The 18,069-nt window shown below is 43.0% G+C and overlaps 1 protein-coding gene across 1 annotated transcript in view; it reads right to left on the bottom strand.

Annotated features, from left to right (window-relative positions):
• KDM3A (lysine demethylase 3A) overlaps positions 1-14,351 on the bottom strand; it is a 47,548-nt gene extending 33,197 nt beyond the window's left edge. Inside the window, exons 1-7 of the mRNA XM_065404920.1 lie at positions 14,178-14,351; positions 7,905-8,060; positions 5,096-5,206; positions 3,378-3,480; positions 2,174-2,298; positions 1,501-1,573; positions 1,328-1,416 (exon numbers count right to left, since the gene is read on the bottom strand). Of these exons, the coding sequence (XP_065260992.1) occupies positions 1,328-1,416; positions 1,501-1,573; positions 2,174-2,298; positions 3,378-3,480; positions 5,096-5,206; positions 7,905-8,060; positions 14,178-14,351 (831 nt within the window). The remainder of the gene's footprint in view (positions 1-1,327; positions 1,417-1,500; positions 1,574-2,173; positions 2,299-3,377; positions 3,481-5,095; positions 5,207-7,904; positions 8,061-14,177) is intronic.
• Between the last annotated feature and the right edge of the window lie 3,718 nt (positions 14,352-18,069).

Here is an 18,069-nt window from a genome sequence, read left to right as displayed (position 1 = left end):
GACATCTTATAGCAGGGGCAGTCAATAAGCAGACTGTGGGCCAAATTCGAACCACCAGATGCTTTTGACTGGACTGCAAGATCTTTTTATTTACTCATTATTGCAGTGTGAAAAAAAGTGTTTCTCGGGACTCTGGACCTTCACTATACCTTGACCAAGAAATTTGGACCTTGACAAAAAAATAACTGACTACCCCTGCCTTATAGGAACCCAGATTAGCTACCCCGAACTGTGATATCACTACTGTACTTTAGAAGTCTACTAAGAGTGCCTGACCATGAAATGGACCTATGTAGCTGGCTTGACAAAGGACTGATTCATGGCTACAGTAACGGGACTATGCACAGAAGCAAGACGGCACAGAGATAACCCCTAGATCTCCCAGAAGGCCCCTCCCTCCTCCACAAAAAACAACTAGATCTGATGAGGCTAATCACATGATCATTTGAAGGGCTGTTCTCTAGCTACACCATTATTCTCCATATCCAAATCACCCAGGCCTTTGGCTTTCGAGACAGCTTTCTTGGATCTTAGCCAGGCTTGATGGACCACTCAAATGCACTTGGCTCAGAAAAACATGAAAATATTAGAAAAACTACCAGATTTTCCCTTTGCAGAAAAACATACAATATCTCTGCAAGACTGGTGCACTCCTGTCTGGTAGCAAAAGATCTCTGAGCAGTCAGGCAGGTAAGTTACAGGGTAAAGTTACCATTGAATTTTTCTCTTTTCCTAGATAGTTTTCTAAGCTAGAGAAACCCTGACTTTTTAAATCTCTCTATATAGCCAGAAAGAAAAAAGTCTGCACACTGGAAAAAGACACCCACAAGACTGGGAGTAGACAAACTCCTTTTACGAATGAGAAAGTGATCTCACCCAAAGGCTCAATTATATTGTTCTCTGTCTTCTAGTAGAGAGTACTAAACCCATGTCTGGGCTAGCACAGAAGAGTGAGCGCGAGGCTGCTCTACGCTGAAAAGTTACAGCGGCATAGCTACACCACTCAGGGGTGTGAAAAATCCATACCTCTGAGACAGTCAAGTCAACCTAACCCCCAGCATAGACAACGGTAGAACGATGGAAAAATTCTTCTGTCAACCTAGCTACTGTCTCTCAGGTGAATTACCTACAGTGACAGAAGCATCCCTTCTGTTGCTACAGTAAGTGTCTAAACTGAAGCACTACAGAGGCATAGCTGCAGCTGTGCTGCTGTAGCATTCTAAGCTTAGACATAGCATAGTGGGTCAGTAAATTGAGGCCATGTAGTCCTCCTCAACAGCTCAATGACAAATATACTGTTACAATAGTGAAAATAAGCCATAGTTACCTCAGAGCAGGATTTTGCATGTTTGGCATCAACATTTCCTTTATCATCAGATGATTTTCTTTTCATACCCCCATTTCTCTTAGATTTGCCTGAAACATTGAAAGTGATTAAATTAGTTTCCACCATCGAAAATTACTTCAAATAGCAAAAGGCCAATAAATAAAAAGTCTTACCACACTTTTCATTGCTGTCATGTAGGATTTCAACATGAATCAATTCTGGATCAAGAGTTTTTAAAGCTGGAATCTTAAGGGAAAATGGAGTAAGCTTTTTTAAAAAGACAATTTGTGTAAAAAGTTTTAGATTAGATATTTACTATTTTCACACCTCAAGGGAGACTAATAAAGCAGTTTTAAAAAACAAAAACAGAAGTATGATACTCTAACTATGGAGCAAGAGTAAGCTTCTGGTCTGAAAAACCTCGACTCTGTGGAACTTCAAGTTAAAAATCTTAAGGATGACTCAATCCTCCATTCCAAGTTAGATAAATTGTATGCATACATTTTCAGAAGGCAGCCTCCAAGACATGGTGCTGCAAACTCTGTACAGATAGAGATGCTAGAATAGGGGTTTCCCCAATTGTTGGGCCAAAAGAGAAAATCCCAAACCTCTGCTCTCTCACTAGTGCGCAGTGAGCCATTTGCTATCCTTTCACGCACATCAGTGGCACTGTGCATGCAGTATAAAGTGCTCTAGGATCCTTTGGAATGAAGCATGACATAAAATACAAGGTATTATTCCAGCTGGTTAACCCTACTATGGAAAAGCAAGGATAGAATTACCTAGATACAAGGAAGGTGTTTTAATTCTTTTTATCTACCCATGTTGCATCAGTTGCTTCTTTACCTCCTGACAGTTGACTTCCAGAGTCCTTGTAGTTGGATTACCATTTACAACAGTTGCTGTGAACCACTGGGTAGATGGATCCAAGCTATAAATCCTTACTTTTGAACCAATTACATTCTTACCACCTTAAAAACAAAAAAACAACACACTTCAGAGAGTGGGAACATGGGGGCACACACATTATGTTAACTTTCATTACATAGCCATGTATCGACACTAACTAGCCAGTAGCACTATACACCAGAAAATAAGTAAATAGCACTGGAAGACAACAAGCAAAGTAACAACGTAGTTTTCATATGCCTCCCTCTTGACCCCTGACATGGCTAGGAAAAAGGAGTGTGGCCAGAATACCTCCACATTCTGGTTTTTCCTTTTGCTGGAACAGCTTATCGGGGCCTTTCTGCTGCTATAATACACACTGGGAGCCATGCCGACCTCAGAATTCAGGAGTCAAAAAAACAGCAAGCACAGCTCAGTTGGACCTGGAGCTTGAGCCCTCAGTGTCCGATTTGTGGAGTTCTTCCTTGCTTTTATTGCCACTCTTTCAAGAGTGGCCATGTTACTTACTCCACTATACTAATTTCCTACCCAGAAGTAGATCATTTCCACTGGACACAAGCTTGTTACAAGACTTATAAGGAAGCCAACAAGAGATTACGGTTGGTGAGCTGCACTATAAATAAATTTTAACTTGAACAGAAGAAGTTCCTAATAAGTCTCCAACACCTTTCTATTGAGCTACAGAATAGCGAAGGTTAAGACTTCGGTTTTTTGTTTTGTATTTTTTGTTTTTAAAAGAAAAAGTGGGTGGCTAAAGTCAGGCACCTAAATAAGTCATTGGATTTTCAGACGTACTGAGCACTCAGCAGCTCCCATCGAATTCAATGGGAACTGCTGAGTGCTCCACACCGCTGAAAATCAGATGACCTTTTAGATGCTTGATGTTAGCCAGCCATTTTTTAAGAGTCCTAGTTTCTAATTCTGCCCATTTTGGAGCATTTCATTATGGATGGTGGACAGCAAATCTATAAAATTGTTTTGGGAGAGGTGATGAGACCAGTAGACTACCCAACATTCTTCTAGGCAAGGAAAGACTATTGGGGAGAAAAATTAAAAAGGGATTTTTTGCTAACAGGTGATACTGTAAATACCACCAGTGCAGTGACCTCCAGTATCCTTCCACCAGATGGCATTCTCATACCTTGCAGCAAGTGGTTTTCGTCTAGATGTTTCATAATCAAAACTTGGATTTCTTCATTAACATTCTGATCATCCATAAGAGAGAGTCTCAGACTGTCCGCATCCTATTAGGATGAAAGCATTCAATATAAATAGTTGCCAAGAGAACTAAACGTTTAATTTAAAAAAAAAAAACACAAAAACACGCTTTTCCAACAGAAGCATGTTCAACAGCAAGAGATTATACTGTGAAGCTTCATATGAATCAGATGGTTCTGTTGTGTTTAAGAATTTGGTTTATCATTTGTGCAGAAAAGAACAGAAAATAAACCAATATTTCAAATTAACAAGAATTAGTAAAACTTCCATTAGTACTTGTAGTGTGAGCACCCAAAGGCCCAAGTCAGGATCAATTCTCCATTATGCTAAGTGCTGTACAAAACCCAGATAGAGACAATTCCTGCCCTCAATCATTTTACAATCGTATCTAAAACAAAATGCAAAAACCAAACAAAAGTGAAGCAGGGAGGGCATAGTACCTGAAATAAAGATCAGGAAGGCCTGGAGTAGCTAAATGTTAACAGATTATTGCTATTTTACAGTTATATTCAAAGTATAATGGGAGTTTATCACCTTGCCTGGCAACCCAGAGATAACCAGCCACTCCCATCTTTTTATGCTCTGAATTATCTCCCCATTAATTTAGATGCACTCATCATCCAGCCAGCATATCAGCCCAGCAACTATCAATACCACCTTAAAATGAGATCTGAAATACAGTTCCAAAGCATCTATTAAAAATTCCATGGCACTCTGTTATAGTTATGTTCTGCACAAAAGCCAACATTCTGCCAGATTAAAAGCAGAGCTGGTCAGAGAATGAAGATTCATCAAGATGTTTCTGAAACAATTAGACTTTGAACAAAGCTTTGATAGAAACCTGCCTGGTTTCCTGTCAGATTGCTTGGCAGGCTGATGGGGAGTCAAAAGCCCTAGCTCCCAATCTCCAACGCTCAGCAAGTACTCTCAGAGCTGAAGGAGAATCAGGACCCTGAAGCCCCAGCTGAGCTGGGACCCAACACTCCCAGGCTCTCTGCTTCCCGTAAGCCCTCCAGGCACAATTTCATTTGCATGTTATCAAAAAAAAATTTTTTTTTTTTTTTGAAAAAACAAAAGTTTTGGTTTCCGTTTTGGAATGAAAACCAGAAATTTCATGTTGGAATGGAACCAAAGTTTGAAATCCTCCATGAAACGGAATTACTGTTCTCCACACGGTTCTAATTAAAAGTTCACCTGTAGTTTCAAATGGATAAAATATTCTTCACCACTTCCTATCCAAAACTGTTGTGGAGCGTTTCTATTTCATAGTAAGATTTATTATCTATTCTACCTTCTATATATGCACACAACTCCTTCAGTGCTAATGGAAATCATGTTCATAAGTCAATTGGCCATATGGAAAGAACCTCCCATTTTACTATCATGACATACCAATGGTTCATCAACCTGAAAAGCTAGAAGCCTAAGGTTATTCCTACACCAAACTCTCTTATATGGCTACATGCTGAGCTACCATCATCAGGTTTTTAACACAACACACAGTATTAAGGACAGATTTTCATGAGCTATAGCAATGTGGACATGCTTCAAATTTTCACTTAATGTTTCAGCAGTGAACATTAGACAAAATATCGCTTGATCCCTCCCATTATATGCAAGATATTCCGAATAAAAAGTTACCTGAATAGGCTTCAAAAGGTCTTTAGAAAGAAACACACATCTCTCTTCACCAAGAAACCGTACAGGAACCATGGATCCTAAACCAGCCTTGTCCAATAAGGATTTGTAAACCTGAAAGTCAAGAGCAAGAATTTTAGAAATAGTACTTTTCCTGCTTATTGTCCTTTTTCATTTGGTATGTGTTTTGCCCCTGTATTTTGAATAAAGATGGAACTAACATGGCTGCCACAGGGCATCCATTTACATCTGCCATACATAGTTGCCTATCCTGTTCTTCTGGTCTCCTATCCAGGAACACAGAAGGGCTGTTTCCCTTTTACCACAGGTGCTTTTTAATCTTCAATTTCAAAGCAGAACAGAAGGACTCATAGGTATACAGCAGGAGGAGACGACCCCCCCCCCCTCAAACTCATTCTCTGAGCCCCACAGTACTTCCTGTTCCTCCCAAACAGGGCTTTGGAGCTGTGCTCTGGCTCCGCTCCAGCTCCAGGCAAAAACCTGCAGCTCCACTGCTCCGGAGCTGCTCCGTGCTCCAGCTCTGGGCTCCGCTCCAAAGCCCTGCTCCCAAATCTATATACCTCCTCCCAATTATTGAGCCAATTACCCCCAGGTGTCAGTAATCCCAACAGAAACCAGTTAATTGATTTCATATAAGCTTGCAATCTTCCCAGCACTGCAGCAACCTCAGTGACTAGGGTGCTACAAATAGTATCCTGTCACAATGGCATTTTTATTTCCTTGTTTGGACATCAGAACACATCCGAGAATTATGTTTGCATTTCACTGACACTGATGTTAGCAGAGATTTGAGAATGATGTTTGTAAGCTTAATGCCATGGAACAAAGACAATACTGTAGGTACCATAAGTTTCTAGAACTAAATTGTGAATTTAAGAGTAAATTTAAATTTAGGTGAGGTCTGGCCCATCATTTTTAAATACACCTCTACCCCGATATAATGCTGTCCTCGGGAGCCAAAAAAAATCTTATAGGTGAAACCGTATTATATCGAACTTGCTTTGAACCGCCGGAGTGCGCAGCCCTGCCCCCTTGGAACGCTGTTTTACCGCGTTATATCTGAACTCATGTTATATCGGGCTGCATTATATTGGGATAGAGGTGTATACAATTACTTACTATTTATTGCGCACTTTTCATGATCAAAGTTGTTTACAAGTATTAATCAACAGTCCTGCAAGGCAGATTATAGTACTGTGCCTTAAAACTCTAGAGCATTCTTTTTTAAAGTGACTTATGAATTTTTTTACACTGTGTACCTAAAATACATAATAAAAAAGACTATATACCTAAATGTATTTACTGAATAAATAAGTGTCCAGGCTATACAATGCATTCATATACATGTAAGGGCTGTACTTCCCATTTGATGCTCTGTAGTCCAAAAAGTTTAAGAATTTAGATTTTGTTTCCAGTACCATCGGTATGAAAATATGTATAATGTATCTGTAGTATTTATCCTGACATTAATCCAAGAATTCAAAAAACAAGTGAAAAAGCAGACTTCCCCAGAACTGTGTGACTGTATTTCCAATTTATACACAAGCAGATTTTTAAATAAATAAATGCTAATCTCACCAGTCTAATCAAAACTGAGCTAAAAAAAGCTGAATTAATTTGCATAACCAAAACAAACACCCATTGGTTGTTTGGCTACATAAGAAGAACCTAATGCTGCAAGTAAGCCTAGTAGTTTATTCTGATCTGTATAACAGAATGTTCTATACTGCACCTGTATCAGTAAAAATAGTCACTCTCTTCCATCTAAGGAAGTCAAAGGACTCCAGGACACACAACTCCTAAAGTTTGACAGAACTGTAATCCAGTGACACTAGTACTTTTCACAAGTATACCAACAGTACAGGTTATTGAACTCCTCTCCACCATACTTCACTACAGATTGAAAACTGGATGATGTATTCAGTTTTCCAGACACTTGGATACCAGGGCAGTATAAGAATTTAAAAAGGAAAATAAATCTATACTGGGTAACTAACTGCATATTACCAGAAAAATGGCATTTCACGATCTCTAACACTTTATGTGGACCAGTCAGTAATCAATCTGCTACAGCTGCTACCTAAGGGGGATTTCTGTCCTTTGGTTCAAGCAGTTAAATAAAACTCATGCTTTTGAGTGCATGAGATCCAGGGTTCAATCCTCACAAAATGACCCAAAGCAGGCAACTATCACATGGGAACAAGAACTGAAAATTTACAGAGCACTGAACCACGGGACAGTAAAATGAGAAATTTAGGACAAAAGACAGACTTGAAGCAACATGCATCTTCAATGCCTGATCACCTTTCCATCTCTCACCACAACCCCTTCAGAAGTAGTACACATGGGAAATTAGAGAAGGGAAAAGGATTTGAAACATCTCTCCCACTCCAAAACACTGTCCTGGCAATAGTCAGAGTCCCACTATAGGGAAGTACAAGGCATCCCTTCAACACAAGAATGGAAAATACTGCCCTCAAATGCTTAGAGACCCTGCCTACAGAACTGAGCTTTAGTACAATTTTAGATTTCCCACATGGGTGCATAAAGAGTGCAACACACACAAAAAAGCATTCAGCCATTTTGGTGAAGCTGGATTTTGTCTTGTTTTAATAAATGTGTCTAACATATTTAGATTAGCTGTTTTTAAAACAGTAAATTCTAATTTTGTTGGACTACTGATCACATTAAAAATTTAAATTCTGAAGCCTACCAAGCCAGGAACTAGGAAATACTGCCTTCACAGATCAAATACTGAAGTGAAGTTGACCAGACCAATTTGTATACTTGCCATTGCAGGCCACTGAACTGTATCTGTAGAGTTGGCTTGAGATTTTCTTTCAGCAAGTACCAATTTTTGCTCTACTAGAAATCCTCTCATTTTATGGTTGTAGACCTCGATCCATCTTCTTTTCTCCCATGACTCACCATCAAACTCCACACATACCTAGAGGAATGGGAAAGAAGTTAAAAATCTAGGACATGACCATCAGATTGTTGTTTAATAGCACTTGTCTCGGTCTCTCTCTTCCTTCTAGAGAAAGAATTTTTTTGTGACCCTAAGAACCCTTTGGAGCCCACTATACTGCAATTCATAATCATGCCTGACGCAGCCACTACCCCTAAGACACTTTTGTCATAATATGTATCCAAAATGTAACGTATCATATATAAACTGGGGACATGCTGGTCAGGAATACCATTGTGTGATGTATGTACAAGTTGTATATAGTAGAACCTCAGAGTTACAAACACCTTGGGAATGGAGGTTATTCATAACTCTGAAATGTTCGTAACTCTGAACAAAACATTCGTTTCTCTTTCAAAAGTTTACAACTGAACATTGACTTAATACAACGTTGAAACTTTACTATGCAGAAGAAAAATGCCGCTTTCCTTTTTTTTAGTAGTTTACGTTTAACACAGTACTGTACTTGCCTTTTTTTTGGTCTCTGTTGCTACCTGATTGTGTATTTCCAGTTCCAAATGAAGTGTTGTTGACTGGTCAGTTCTTAACTCTGAGGTTCTACTGTATAAAGAATTATGCGTGTGTGTATGTGCTGAAAATATGTTCTTAAAATGTGTTTTGAAAGTAGGGCATAAATCAAATCTACCCTAGACAAAGGAATTTGGATTTACCAATCTGCACCCCCAGGAAATCTTCCTGAGACAAAGACACTAGACTTTGGAAAATATAAGGGGCAGCAAAAATACATTCTATTTATCCATCACTTAGGGGACATAGGGAACAGCACCCTATGAGCCTGTGAACAGTGGATCCGCTTGGCCAAAAGAGCAGGAGCTGCTGCTACAATTCCTTGGTGTGGCAGGGAACTGAAACGGTCTAATCTCCAGCAAAGTTCACTTTTGCTAAGGCAGAAGAGTAACTCAGTGGCTTACAGTTCTAGGCTGCATTGAGGAGAACGCCACACTTTTTTTACCTTATCCAACAATCATGTTTAATTACTTGTTCTTACTAAAATGTCCAATTATTGCATTTTTGTCACACAATGAAGCAATTACTATACAATAGTTACACTGCTCTATTTTTAAACTAAAAACTAGTAAACAAATTCTAATCTAGTCAATGTTATGCAACATCTTGAACCATAAAATTCCAGCCTTCTAAGACACTTATCCATCTCCACAGTGAGCCAGATTATAATTTTAAATTAACGTATTTCAACAACTCCACTACTGCTGCTGAGAGTTTAAACAATGATTATCTTAATGCAGAAAAAAAGCCTGTTAAAATTTAGGTATTTTTTTAATACCATGTCGGAACATCATTCAATTTTCACTTTCTATTTTTACAACACCCAAATGTGTTAGCTGCTTTACAGAAACATATGAAAAGATCAGTCTCTGCACAGAGGAGCTTAAATTTTGCATGTATTGCAAGAAGAGGGTGACAAAAAGAGTGGGGAAAAGATAGTTAACATTTGCAGCAATAAAGTTAAATGATCGGATTACTGTTTTTATTTTGTGCACATCTTGGGGATCCGTTAAATAAAAAAAAATTACAAAGTATTCCTCACTTCTGAGTGAGGAGAACATGGTAGCTTGATTAACTGGTTTTGGGATGTCATTTCATGCCTATGTTTACAAGTTGCACTCCATATAGGTTTATACATGCCCTCTTCCCAGTCACCATAGTATCTGACAACATGCGAGGTACGGTAACTCCTCACTTAATGTTCTCCCGCTTAACACTGTTTCGAAGTTACGTCGCTGCTCCATCAGGGAACATGCTCATTTAAAGTTGTGCAATGCTCCCTTATAATGTCGTTTGGCTGACTTTACAAGGGAGCATTGCAGAAGTTCCTCTTCTCTGCCTCCTCCACCTCCCTCCCTCCCTCCCAGCACTTCCCCCGCCACCAAACAGCTGTTTGGCGGCACGTAGGACTTTCTGGGAGGGAGGGAGGGAGCGAGCTTCTCTCCTGCCACGCAGCCAGCGGCTGCCCCTGCTCCTCCTGAGTCCTCTGGCCCAAGCTTGCAGGGCCGCATTCCGAAAGGGGCTTTAGAGCTGCAGGCCAGGGCCCCGGGGCCCCCTTAGCCCAGGGCCCTGCAGCCCCTAAAGCCCCTGCTTTCCGGGTGGCCCTGCCTGCTGGGGGGTGGTGCTGTGCTGCACAGAGCCACCTGCACACCCCCTGCACCAAACAGGAGCTGCCCCAGGTAAGTGCTCTGCACCTCCTGCCTGCCCCAGCCCTGAGCCTCCTCCTGCCTGCCCCAGCCCTGAGCCTCCTCCCACACCCTAACTCCCCAGCCCTGAGCCCCAGGAGGAGAATGGAGAAAAAAAGAATGAAAAACGGGGGGGGGGGGGGGGGGAAGGAGATGAGAGAATGAAAATGAAGCTGAGCACAGGACCCCACTAACTCTAAATCCACCACTGGTGGGAGGGGAAGGAGTGGGGAAGCGCCACGTTTCCGCTCCTCCCCCTCCCTCCCAGAAAGTCCTAAGTGCTGCCAAACAGCTGTTTGGCAGCAGGGAAGCGCTGGGAGAAAGGGGGAGCAGCGGGGACGCGGAGTGCTCTGGAGAGGAGGTGGAGCGGGGACGGGAAGAGGAAGGCCTGGAGCATCCCCCAGCAAAGTCAGCACCTGTTCTTCTGGGGGGGAAGCTGCTGCTGTGCAAGGTGCTTCCTAGCATCCTTGCCTGCCTCATTGTCTACAGCGGGCTGTGCCTGTGTGGGGTAAGCCAGGGGCACCTCCCCACCACAGTACAGTACTGTACAATATATAATGCCTTTTGTCTGCCCCAAAAATATTTCCTTGGAACCTAATCCCCCCCGCATTTACATTAAATCTTATGAGAAAATTGGATTAATTTAACATTGTTTCACTTAGGGCTGGTCTACATTGGGGGGGGAGGGGGAGAAATCGATCTAAGATACGCAACTTCAGCTACAAGAATAGCATCGCTGAAGTCGACGTATCTTAGATCGACTTACCTTGCATCCTCACGGCGCGGGATCGACGGCTGCGGCTCCCCCGTCGACTCCGCTTCCGCCTCTCGCCCTGGTGGCGTTCCGGAGTCGACGGGGAGCATGTTTGGGGATCGATTTATCGCGTCTAGACGAGACGCGATAAATCGATCCCCAATAGATCCCCGATACGGCGGGTAGTGAAGACGTACCCTTAAAGTTGCATTTTTCAGGAACATAACTACAACGTTAAGTGAGGAGTTACTGTAGTTTATGGCAAAGTTTTTGTAGCATTAAGTTTGCTTTTTGAGATTCTGTAAAACCTAAATGATTTAGTTTTGAGTGAAACATCCCTTACAGAGTGTGCAACCCAACACTGCCGCACTGTGCTAATATGAGAATCAAGAGTCAAACTCACAGAAACAAGAGTGAAACTGACTAATCTTTTCACTGTCCAGCTGAATTGCAGAAGATAAGCAAACAGGATAAGCAGAAAAACTAGGTTGTTTGTTACTAATTGTTTAGACAAAAGAACATATCAGCAATTGGAAAACAACATGTTTTGACAATTTTACATTTGGTATTACTTGAAACTAGTTAAAACAAAGTTGAAAATATTACAAAGACTAAGCACTATGCAGTTTTGTAACTGTGTTGGTCCCAGGATAATAGCAAGACAAGGTTATTGGATTAACTTCTTTTGGTGAGAGAGAGAGAGAGAGAGAGAGAAGCTTTCAAGCTTACACAGAGCTCTTCTTCAGGTCTGGGAAATGTACTCAGAGTGTCCCAGCTAAATACAAGATGGAACAAATTGTTCAGCATAACTAGTCAACGTATATTTCAAGGGACCATTTAAGGTGAAGTGGCCTATTAACCCCCCTCCAGTCATGGGACTGGAGGGGCAAGGCAGCTAGACACTAAGGCTGGGTCTACACTGGCAATTGAATGACAAAACATTTGTCTTTCAGAGGTGTTTAAACACCCTCCCACCCCCGAAAGACAAAAGTTTTGCTGTGACAAGTGCCAGTGTGAACAGCGTGTTGTCGGCAGGAGAGCCGACAAACAGCAGCTATACTACACAACTTTTAGCAGTGTAGGCTTTGGCTACACTAGCACTTTCGTTGGTAAAACATACATTGGTTAGGGGTATGGGGAAAAAAGCCACACCCCTGACCGACAAAAGTGCTGGTGTGGACAGCACTATGTGGGCGGGAGATGCTCTCCTGCGACATAGCTACTGCCGCTCATTGGGGGTGGTTTAATTATGCCAGCGGGAGAGCTCTCATGCCTGCATAGAGCGGCTACACAGGAAACCTTACAATGGCACACCTGCATCGGCACAGTGGTGCTGCTGTAAGGTCTGTATAATGTAGACGTAGCCTAAAACTCATGGACTGAACAGAGACATCGTTATAAACTATAAATCCAATCTATAACCCATTAACAACCTCCGCTTTCTCTTCCCCCGCCCCTCATGACTGGAGGGGTGTTAACAGGCCACTTCACCTTAAATGGTCCCTTGACATGTGTGTTACCTAGTTATGCTAAACAATCTGTTCCATCTTGTATTCAGCTGTGACTCTCTTTCCCAGACCTGAAGAAGAGCAGTGCATAAGCTCGTCTCTTACCAACAGAAATTGGCCCAATAAAAGATTACCTCACCCACCATGTCTCTCTACAGACTAAGCACTGCAATTCAAACCTCTCTGTTCCTCAACATGGTTTTTCAGTTCACTATCACTCTGGGACCTTTTGCTATAAATTCCTTTTACCCCTCTCTCTCTTTTCTTTTGAGACTGGTGGTGGGGTTGTATGCTTTTTTGTACAAAAGCTCTTTGCGGTTACAACTGTCTCCCTTGCCATCCTGGTCACTTTTCACACTAAACACTTCTACTGGAGAGAGGAGAATGCATTAGAGTTAATCTCTTCTAACAGAGCCGTAACCAATTACAGGTCTCACAGTAAAGCTCTGCAAAATCCCCAGCAGCACCTGCTCCTTTTCCTTTCTATTATCAGAGAGGGCTGAGCAGAGAGCACTCTGCAGCAATTTCTCCTCCCCACACCATATAAGGCTTTGATACCTCCTCTGACATGTCATACATGGGCAAAACTCTACCCCTAGCACACTAGATATGACTAGAATGCCACCCTCTGGAATTTAGGCTTGGTCTGTAGTGTAATCCCAAAGTTTAGACACTAAAGAGAAATAAATCAATTAGAACTATTTAGTAACTGCCTTGAAAGGAAAAAGGGACAAACACTTCCTCGGATTATCAGAAGCAGTCAGAATCTCCCACTAAGAAAGCAAGGGAAAACCATATAACTGAAAGAAGGTAACCGCAGCAGAGGCAGTATGCCATCAAGTCAAAAGTAGAATATAAAATATAAAATTTACACACAATAAAACTCCATTACTACTGTGAAGTCCTGTCAGTAGCAGATGCTTCACGTGCTACAGTAGCTATGCCCCAAAAAGAGCTATCTGGTCATATGGTGTTAACACCTTCTTTCAACCTAATAAACTATATTAGAAGACAGCTAAAAATACATTTAATACTTCCCAGTATTCTGCCATTTAAGTAATTGTCACAGTTGCCATAGGGATGTTATCTGATTGTGAGAACATCTAAACTCATGACCACCTAACAATCATGAATAGCAAGTGTCCACACTACTTTATCATACCAGCGACCATGATCAATAAGAAATGAAAATATTAAGGTATTGCAACAATAGCCACTACCAACATTAAAAGCATCACCCCACCCCTCAATCTTATAAATTTACTGTAGTCCTAGGAAGGCATATTCACCACTGAAACAAGATTTATAACTGCAGTAGTGAAGTGTGCTGAAATGTGTCTTAACAGGTAGGATATAATACAAACTTTGTCCAGGTGGTAGGAGGAGACAGATAACCTGGAAGTATTTAGAGGGGTATTTTGTGCATGTATTTAACATTCCAGAAGACTGAAAATATAGACATCAGCATATAGGTTGTTTTCAAACAGATGAGTAGTTTGACAGATTTCTCTACTCCAGAACAATTTCTAAGAAACAGATGGAAACATATGCGTGTTCTAAGAGGCAAAAAAGTCACCATATGCACTCATCTCCCCAGAACTGTTACATAAATAGAACTTACCTTCAAGTCCTGTTTGGAAACATCTGTGTGCGAAACGGCCCTGATTCTGCCAGCTTTCCAGGGCCATTCGGAGACGTGATCCGTCTCCCACGGGCCGTTGTTCTCCTCCTCAGACAGGCTCAGGAACCTCTTCCCTACGAGCAAGGGCCAGCTCTCCTCCAGCCGGAGCACCATCCTAGCGCACTGGGAAGCCCTGCGCTCCGCAGAAGAGACCCAGGAAACACGAACAAAGCAGTAAGTTCATCAGACAAGCGCTCCGGACAGTGGCACTCCGACCCCAACAAGCCCAGTCTAGGCTGAACGGAGCTTCCTGCTCTTGTTAGAGGAGGGGGATGGGGAGGATTTCTTTTTAGTCGCCGTTTAACCGTAGACACCGGAGGGGGGGCGGGATTTTTGACACGACCGTGTTATATCCGTGCAGGTAGGGAGAACGGACGGGCACCAGCTACTGTGCAGCGCTGAGGGAACCTGTCCCCCTCCCAGCCCCCCTTTGTTCCCGGCGTGCCCTCCTCAGCAGGAACAGACGAGCCAAATCCCTGGGCGTCAATGGAGCCAGCTGAGGGGGCAGCTCCTTGGAGAGCCCGCTGAGCCCCACTCAGCACCCAGCCCTCACCTGCTCCCCCCCCACACACACAGCCCCCGGGCAGCACGTCTTGCTAAAGCCCCGAAACAGCCCGAAGAGTCGCCCCTCAGTCCGAGCACAAACAGCACCCAGCGCTCCTTCCCTTGCCCTCCCGGGCATTACATACACCCCCTCACTCACACACCCCTCAACGCGCCCTCCCCCGAGCTGTTCCCGCTCATTGGCCCAGCCCGGGACGAGGGGAAGGGCACGCGGCAAGCCTCCGTCTCGGATTGGCCGAGGGGCGGAGTTAGCTATCGCTGTTCATCGGGTCGCTTTTTCAGAGGATGCACTTTCAAAGCTGGTGATTCTTCCGCCGGTCCCAGATAAAGGAGTCCCGGTCCCCACTCCAGTCTCTGAGGCCCCAGAGTCAGAGGTCAATATGGAAAACATTCAGCGTGTAATTAGTGGCATCCGTGTGATTTTTCCAGGTAGGTTGGCTATGACTAGAGGGATCCCTACGCGACTGGCGGAGGGATCTCAAATGGAGGCAGAAAGTGTGAGAGGGCCTCTTATACGTGCGGTTAGCGGCGTACTCAGATATAGCACAGGGGGAGGGGGCATTTGCGGAGCTATTCTGCGCAAGCGCACATTGCCAAGTGCACCTGCGGGGGTGCTGCGCATGACTCTCTGCGCATGGGCACACAGGGAAGGGCTTGACGCCTACTGACGGCATGCTCTACCCATGCGCATCAGCAGGGAGGCTGATGCTCGGGGAAGCATGGAAACGAGGCTGAGGTGGCTCATAGGCGGCCATCTTGTGTAGCAGCCTTGAAGGCTGTGGAGAGGCTTTTTGGCTTCAGGTCTTGCCCAATGTCCCCTTAATGTTAAGCCATAGGGGTGAGGCAGCCAGGGCGCTCATGGGGGAAGTGTGTTGGGGTACATTAGAAACGCCATAGGTGGAAAAAGGATAGATGGGCACACCATGTGCTTTGGGTGATGGCAACAACGCGGTCACGAAGGCCAAGCTAATCATCAGAGGTAAGCTCCCCAGAGACCAGGACATGCTAACTTAAAGCGGCGCCAGGCCTAGGGTGACCAGATGTCCCGATTTTATAGGGACACTCTTGATTTTGGGGTCTTTTTCTTATATAGGCTCCTATTACCCCCCATCCCAATTTTTCACATTTGCTGTCTGGTCACCCTAGCCAGGCCTGCTACAACAACAGATGCAAAACCTGTTGACATAGCTCCATTGCTACACTGATCAGCACCCCACACAACACACTTTTCAAGATCCATGGATCTTACACATGCCTATCACAACGTGGTCTACCTCATCCAGTGCACTAAACGCCCCAATAACAACTATGTGGGTGAACTGACAATCACTACACTCTGGAATGAACTCACACAGGAAAATAATGCAAGATAAAAAGACCACATCACCTTGGGTGAACACTTTTCACAACTATCTGTATTTGACCTCTCAATCCTCAACCTGAAAAGAAACCTGCACAACACCTTCAAAAGACAAGCTTAAATTCACAACTTTCCTATGAATGGACTGAAGAGACACTGGATTTATGAATTTTACAACAATGTATATAACCCACTAAACTCACCCCTCTGGCTTTTTTTCTCTTTTCCTCCTTATGACTGGAGAGGTGTTAACTGCCCATTTGAATGGTTCCTTGAAATACATGTTAGCTATCTATGCTAAACAATGTGTTCCACCTTGTATTTAGCTGTGGCACTGTAAGTACATTTCCCAGACCAGAAGAAGAACTGTGTGTAAACTTGGAAGCTCATCTCTCACCAACAGAAGCTGGCCCAATAAAAGATACTACCTCACCCACCTTGTCTCTCTAATAAAGAAAAATGCCTACTGTGAGCTACTGAACTGGCTTAGTCTTACTGGATGCCAAGAGACATTGACTGTGATCCAACATTCCATGAATACACCCATCTGGCCATCATTCAACGTCCAGCTTCACAATGTGGGAAGAAGAAGAATAGAGAGAGAACTGCCCAAAACAGAGAATTTATTAGGTCATCCAATCTGCTGCCTTCTGCTGGCTATAGAAGAAGCAGACAACCCACAATCCATACCTTTCTCTGGGTTCTTCCCAACACAAGGGCGTCCCTGATGTCCACTCTCCTTCTGCCCCTTGCAGTCCACCTCAGCCATGGATTCCATCACATCCTGCAGTTGTCTATTGAAGATTGGCTATTTCTACTATTTGTTTGGCTGCTGTTGCTCTTGTCTCAGAGATGTGATCTCTGCTTTAGCTAACTCCTTGTGCTTTTTCCAATAATTTTCTTCAGGGCTTCACTTCTGATAATTCTCCAACCACTACCCCTTATCAAACAACAACAAATTGAAATTATTTTAAAAAACCATAGGAATTTTTCCTAATGTCCAACTTAAACCTCCCTTGCTGCAATTTAAGCCCATTGTTTCTTGTGTTATCCTCAGCAGTTAAGAAGAACAATTTTTCTCCCTCCTCCTTGTAATAACTTTTTATGTACTTGAAAACTGTTATCATGTCCCCTCTTAGTCTTTTCTTCTCCAGACTAAACAAACCCAATTTTTTCAATCTTCCTCATAGATCATGTTTTCTAGACCTTTAATCATTTTTGTTGCTCTTCTCTGAACTTCCTCCAATTCGCTCACATCTTTCCTGAAATGTGGCCCAGAACTGGACACTCCATTTGAGGCCTAGTCAGCATGGAGTAGAGTGGAAGAAGGACTGTCTTGCTTACAACACTCTTGCTAATATATCTGTCAAAGCTAATTCCACACTCTGGCACTTCACGTGCAGAAGGTGGGGGCCCGCAAGGATTCTAAAAATTAATACTGGCCACTCCAGGCTTGTATTAAACTCCCAAGGTTACAGCTTTTTTTGGACCTTGAATTGGTAGATGCTGCCATTACCCAAGTGCAGAACCCCTTTGAGAGCCCAGAAAGGCGCACTTGGGAATTTCTTCCTGTGGGATACCCTCAAGCCCTTTCACCCCCCCCTCCGGGAAAGAGCTGAGAAGGGGGTGGGGGAAGCAAATCAGCTGTTGTCACCATCTAATTAAACAACATGTGCACAAACCTCTTAGGACACAAAAATCCAATTCTGTTCTTAAAAAAGGTAAATTTTATTAATAAGAAAATACATCTGGGAACTCAGGCTATTGCTAGATTTTAAAAGAGCAACTACAAGGATTAAGCACCAAGAATAGCTTTCTTGAGGTCCAGCTTAAAGGTTACAAGCACAGAGGAATTCACAAGCCATAAAGAAATAAAAGGGATAAAGCTAATCACGTCTTCCTAGACAT

Source organism: Emys orbicularis, chromosome 5, assembly GCF_028017835.1.
Source record: "Emys orbicularis isolate rEmyOrb1 chromosome 5, rEmyOrb1.hap1, whole genome shotgun sequence".
Taxonomy (NCBI): domain Eukaryota; kingdom Metazoa; phylum Chordata; order Testudines; family Emydidae; genus Emys; species Emys orbicularis.
Note: the sequence above shows the minus strand (reverse complement) of the source record. Positions and strands in the feature narration are given on the sequence as shown.